At 43.4% G+C, this 6169-nt stretch overlaps 1 protein-coding gene across 1 annotated transcript; it reads left to right on the top strand.

Moving 5' to 3' along the window:
* Window positions 1–570: 570 nt before the first annotated feature.
* Window positions 571–1113, top strand: LOC125524701 (uncharacterized). The gene has a single exon (XM_048689737.2). It carries the CDS (start codon window positions 683–685, stop codon window positions 908–910), a length of 228 nt encoding a protein of 75 aa, XP_048545694.1. The 5' UTR covers window positions 571–682; the 3' UTR covers window positions 911–1113.
* The last annotated feature ends 5056 nt before the right edge of the window (window positions 1114–6169 follow it).

The following is a 6169-nucleotide window of genomic DNA, read 5'->3' as shown; positions in this document are numbered from 1 at the left end:
GTAAAAAATGAATCCTTATTCTTATTGATGATGGGTTACACGTATATATAGCCCCCGAAGGGGTGTCTTCGAAGGGACATGAGGCAACTGCCTCCTTTAAAAAAATAGGGATTAATAAGATTAATTGAATCCTAACACTAACCACCAAATATCACAAAATCTGGCATGAACGTCATAACTGGGTGTGTTTGGGCGCTGGCCCGCTGGCTCGATGTGGTGATTTCCCGGGCTGCCCGTACCTTTCGGGGGGATGGGGTGTGTCGGGCTAACTATTGAAGCTACGGGCTGCAACTCGGCTAAGGTATGACCGTGCAGTGCAGTGTATATGCACACATGTATCAGTCCATGTATAAAAGAATCGTATTTTTGCGTATACGGGATTTCAGCCAGCCGGGCGGCCGACCATAATCGCCCCTACCGTGGCGCCGCCACTGGCTGGACGGGTATGCTGACGCTGAGTCAGCAGCTGGAGGGTACGCTGGCGCGGCGTCCCACTACGTGGCAGTGACATCGCGCCATGCGTCCTCCCATGCGTTCCAGTGGCCGCTTAACATGCCCACTTAAGGCCCTCTCGTCCTTCTCCGAGGGCACATCTCTCTCAGCAGTGGCAAACCAGTAAACAAGAAAGCTTGGGCGTAGGTCGCAGCTAGGCAGCGAGAAGAGGAGGATAGCATCGTCCACCATGTGGCCGGAGATGAAGGCGTGGGCCTCCATGGCCGACGACCCGCTGAAGCGCGCCTCGTCGTCGGCGACGAGCCCGTCCAGCCCCATGCGCCGCTTCAGCCCCACCACGATGGCCGTCGGCGGCCTCCTCGCCGTCGGCACCGTCGGCTACTTCATGTTCATGGGCAAGGACGACAGGCAGCGCGAGCGCGACAGGCACAACGAGCGCCTGGCTCACCGCACCTGAGAAGCTGTTGCCGTCGCCGGAGTCCTTCGCCGTAGCTTACCAGTAACCACCGCATGACAATAAGATCCCCCCCTTCTGGGTGTTGGTGTACAAATCCCGTGTGCTCTGCTTCTCTGTACTCTTTTATCAGTGGAACATGCATAGATTTCACTGAGCATGTATGGTCTCTTCTGCACTGAACATGGTTAATCCTCTGAACTTTAGCACCGCACGAATTCAGAGAGCTGTGTGTAGTTTACTGTAAGGATACACGCGTACACTTATCAGAAGTTCACCCATTCGCCTAAGATAACGCCTGAAGAAGCAGAGCTAGTTAAGAAGTTGTCTAGTCGATCTCGAGGGAGGAGTAGATGAGGCTGGTGAAGCAGAAGCAGGCGTAGAAGCCGACGGTGCCGGTGAGGGTGAAGAAGGCGTAGGAGGCGACGAGCATGTAGCCAAAGTAGAGCGCGCCGGAGACCACCTTGGTGGTGTCCAGCTTGGCGAAGAAGTAGAAGGCGGCGTAGAGGAAGAGGTAAGTACGACCTCCACCACCACCGGTAGTCCTCGCCGCAGAGCTGGAAGTAGCAGAGCACCACGGGCCCGTCATACTGGCCCTTGACGCCGACGTGCACGCCGTGCTGGTACACGGTGGGCGCATCGTGGTCCAGCCTCTTGATCGGCACCACCAGAGGGAGGTTATCGAGGATCCTGCAAGGAACCAACCATTTGACACGACGAACCCATTAGTGAACCGTGTGACCGATCCACCATATGCATCTGCTCTGATATGCTCACATGTTGACGCGGTGGTAGTCGTCGTCGATCTTGTCCTTGACGTCGTTGGCCCTCTCCTCCTGGGTGAGCATGCTCCTGCAGACGATCGATCTGGCGCAGCCTCGGCTCCCGCATCTCGGACTGCAAACCCAGTCACAAATTCACACAATTCGCATAGTCAGTACCTACCTACGCTCCCTCACTCGGTCACAAATTCACACAAACGCCCTCAATTAGTTCTTCGTGTTGGTTGGTGCTTCTACATGTTCCTAATACGTGGCGACTATTTCTCGTCTTAAGTGAGTCGAGAGGAAACTCTTGCGCCGAGGTTTTCCTGATCGTGCACTACTAGCCAACACACCAGCATACAATTCGTGATATGTACAAGGACGTGATCTACTTGAAGCGAGTGCAGCCGGTTTTCTCCAGTTTTTTTTCCTTTTGTTCGTTTCTGTCATTTTTCTTTTCTTTTTTGTTCTCCTTTTTTCAGTCTTGTTACATTTGCTTCTTCATTTTTTATCTCTTTATTTCTTTGGTTTCTGTTTCTTTTTTGGTTTTCATTATTTTTGTTTTTCCTTTGTTGTTTTTGTTTTTCATTCTACATTCTCGTATACACGATCAACATTTTTTCAGATACTTGTTCAACAATTTTCAGAATTTTTTGAAGAGTGTTTTTTGTAATATTTATTTAAAATATTTAAAGTATAAAAATCAAAGTAAAAACAGAAAACAGAAAACAGAAAAAGATCAGGAAAAAGCGCTTGTGGCCTCCAGCGCTTGTGGGCCGGCCCAACTCGCTCGCCCCTTCAGCGAGTCTGAGGAAACAATAACAGGACGCGTGCATTTAGGCCGGATTAGGTAAGCCACGAGTATTTATTGCAAAGATCACTTCAACTCTTTAGGTTGCGACAAGTGACGTACATGTCGCTAAATTTCTCGCGTAGAGATCTTCAAAATTAAATCTCATGTTGATAAGTTTTGACAAACTATTTTTACCAAAAAACCAGACAGAAAAAATTGAACAAAAAACTGAACAAGGAGCACGGGTTTTCTCTCTTTCCGAAAGAGGCCCGCCTGTGCCTCTCATAAAATCACAACCGTGCCTCTCGTGGAAGCAAAACTGCGATTCTCATGAAAAAAAAGAAAATGCTTTTCTTTTTCCGTTTTTGAGGATGTGCGGGCGTGACTCTCGCGAGAGCACAACCATGCCTCTCGCGAAAGCAAAACCATAACTTCCGTGAAAGGAAAAAAAACAGAAAACTTATTTTTTTCCGCTTTCGAGAGGCACGGCCGTGACTCTCGCGAAAGTACAACCATGCCTTTCGCGGAAAGCAAAACCGTGACTCGCGAAAGAAAAAAAAACAGAAAACGCGTTTTTTTGTTTTCGAGAGGCATGTTCATGACTCACGAAGCAAAACCGTGCCTGTAACGAAAGCAAAACTGTCTCTCGCAAAAGAAAAAAAAACAAAGAATATGTTTTTTCATTTCGAGAAGTACGGTCGCGATTCTCGCAAAAGCACAACCGTGTCTCTTGCGGAAGCAAAATCGTGATTCGTGAAAGGAAAAAAAACAGAAAACGTATTTTTCCGTTTCCGAGAGGCACGGCCGTGACTCGCGTGAAAGCACAACCGCGCCTCTCGCGGAAGCAAAACCGTGACTCTCGTGAAAGGAAAAAAATACAGAAAACGCGTTTTTTTTGTTTTTGAGAGGCATGGTCGTGACTCTTGCAAAAGCAAAACCATGACCCTTGCGAAATGAGAAAAAAAGAAAGCACGTTATTTCATGCAATTTTTGTTAATTTTGTTTAATCAAAAAGCTAGACCGGTGAAAAATGAAAATATTGAAAAACTCTGAAAAAAAACTGTTTAAAAAGCCGAAAATGCAGACAAAAAAATAAATAAAAAATTCAAAAGGAGTGCCCAGAACGCGACACGTGACGATTGCCTGAGAGCACATCAAATAACGTTGATCGTTGCCAGGTTTTTGAAGGAGCGCTCGTTAACTAGTTGCTTTCGCGAGTACCCAGGCCCGTCGTTAAATCCTCCCTGCTTAAAGGGAGGCGCAGGTTACCCCACTTAACATGGGCTGGGCCTCTTAGCACCATGTGCACGTTTGGTGAGAGGCAATTGAAAGTTTTGTGCATGCAGGTAGCTGTATCTGGAGGAATTGAAACGTTTGGTGAGCAATGATGTAGCGTAGCAAACCAGGTTACTGTACCGAACATCTTTTAACATTTCGAAACTATTTTTTGAACCAGAAACAATTTTGAAAGTGCAAACATTGTTTTAAGTTTTGAAGAAAGTTTGAAGACACATACTTTTGACAATTCAAGTTTTTTTAAAATTTATGAACAACTTTCAAAAAACACGAACATTTTTTGTTTTTAGAATATTACTCCCTCCGTTCGGAATTACTTATCGTAGAAATGGATGTATCTAGATGTATTTTAGTTCTAAATACATCCATTTCCAAAACAAGTAATTCCGAACGGAGGGAGTATTACAATTCAGAACATTAGAAAAATGAATAGATTTTAAGTTTTGTAACCTTTTTGTGAAAATATGTTTATTTTTGAAATGTCAAACATATAAAAAATGCAAAAAAATCAAATATTTTTTATTGAAAACACGACCATATCACTGCAATTTCTTAAAAAAATAAAATTTTAAAAAAACGAGTAAAAGAAAAAACCACCTAAGTATAAGCAAAAACCAAAAAAAATAGTAGAGAAAAACAAAACCAAAAACCAAAAACCAAAATGAAAGCTTCTAGAATCTTCATAAATCAGATAGAAAACCAGACAGCAAAACAGAAAAACCGAAAAACGTTGCACTACCCTGGCAAAAATGGGCCGGCCTATCTGGAGCGGTCCCATCGCTCATCTGTGCGAGAGGGTACATATTTGACGCAAAAAAAGGTCAAGTAAGAATTCCCACAGTTCCCTAGTTGACGTTTTTCATCGAAATGGCACCCAAGCGACGCCCAAATGCACATAGGCGTTCTACAAGGCAATGTAGGAGCCCTGTAGCAACAGCGACCATTCCTAAGGATTGATAGTGAGTTTTAGCTGTTTTGTTTTGATTCTTCCGTGTTGCTCAATTTTTTTTGTCGACCAGTTTTAGTCAAATTTTTATATTTCCCTTTCTTTTCATTTCCTTTCTTGAAAGAATGTTCACTATTTTTAAAACATTCTTTGAAATTCATGAATATTTTTCAAATTTATGAACATTTTTATAATTTTTGTGAATGTTTTAAATTAGATGAACATTGATAAATATATAAATTTTGGAAAGATTTTATAAATTGGTTACATCTTGGAAATACACAAGCATTTTTTAATATTGGCGATTTTTTTAATTTTGTGCCCTTTTTTAAATTCTCAAAACATTTTTTGTTGAGAATTTTTTTATTAAATTTTCATACATTTTCTAATTCACGTATATTTTTTAATATCGTAATTATTTGCAGCTGGTTATTTGGGAGATAATCAGAAGACCAAAAGGGAATCGGTAATGTCCTGATCGCCAAAAGGGCTGGCCCAGTCACAGGCTGGCCAGGTTAACATGGGTTGGGCCTGTCCTGGCTCATCACCGGCTAATTTTGCTGTTAGCATTATGGACAAGTTTGGCTGGTCATGACCATATACACAACCTTTTGCCAGACTTTGCCACAAGTTTGGCAGCAGTTTGTAGGCGCGATGTTTGCGTAGTATATATGGTGGAGACGTGGAGTAGCTATAGCATGCTGTATGTTTGAGCAGCCTGCTCTAGTAAATTTTGCGAGATCCTGTAACAATTTTGGCAACCTGTTTCTTCATCATGGCAAAATATGGAATGAATCAAACCAGCCAAAAGTTATCGGAGCACTGGCTTGATGTAGCTCCATTGGATATCCCCCCCCCCCCCCCCCCCCCCATATCATGCCATGCACATGCGCTTTTACACATTATATAGCCCATTGTGAAGAAGGGAAGTCCTTTCTCACGCATATAGTTACTAGGAATTACTCATTTACTGGAAAAGAATCATTTTTTATTCAAGAATTCGTTCGATTAATCAGTTAACGGGACAGTTAATCGCTACTCGCAGGGTGCTGAATCGAATAGTACCTATTCATTGTGTTAACTTGCCAGGCCGATTAATTGGCCTGTCAGACTGATTAATCAGTTGTTAGGCCGATTAATCACTGCTACCCATTAATTTGTGGGCAGAAAAAGGCCAAAATTCTGGCCCGTAACCCCTCCCATCCCCCTCTCGCTCCTTAATAACTAGGATTTGACCAAACAATAGCATATTTTGATATATTACATAGTTGAGAGCATGAGAGTATGGTAGTAATACGTAAAAAAAAACAAGATACATGACGGCAAGTTCCTATTTAATTTACCGATTAATGATCGACCGATCAATCCAGTTGATAGTCTGATTTACCAATTAATCGCTGCTCCCAAGCCGGCCGTGCAGCTACTAGTGACCGATTTCCTTAACAATGTTTTTTTCCTGAAGG

This window comes from Triticum urartu, chromosome 7A, assembly GCF_056163025.1.
Source record: "Triticum urartu cultivar PI428250 chromosome 7A, HENAU_Tu73, whole genome shotgun sequence".
In the NCBI taxonomy this organism is placed as follows: Eukaryota; Viridiplantae; Streptophyta; class Magnoliopsida; order Poales; family Poaceae; genus Triticum; species Triticum urartu.
This window is presented reverse-complemented; position numbering and strand designations above follow the sequence as displayed.

Bases quoted from the DNA above. Each gene is read 5' to 3' on its own strand.
- LOC125524701 (XM_048689737.2), top strand. From the start codon at position 683: ATGTGGCCGGAGATGAAGGCGTGGGCCTCCATGGCCGACGACCCGCTG.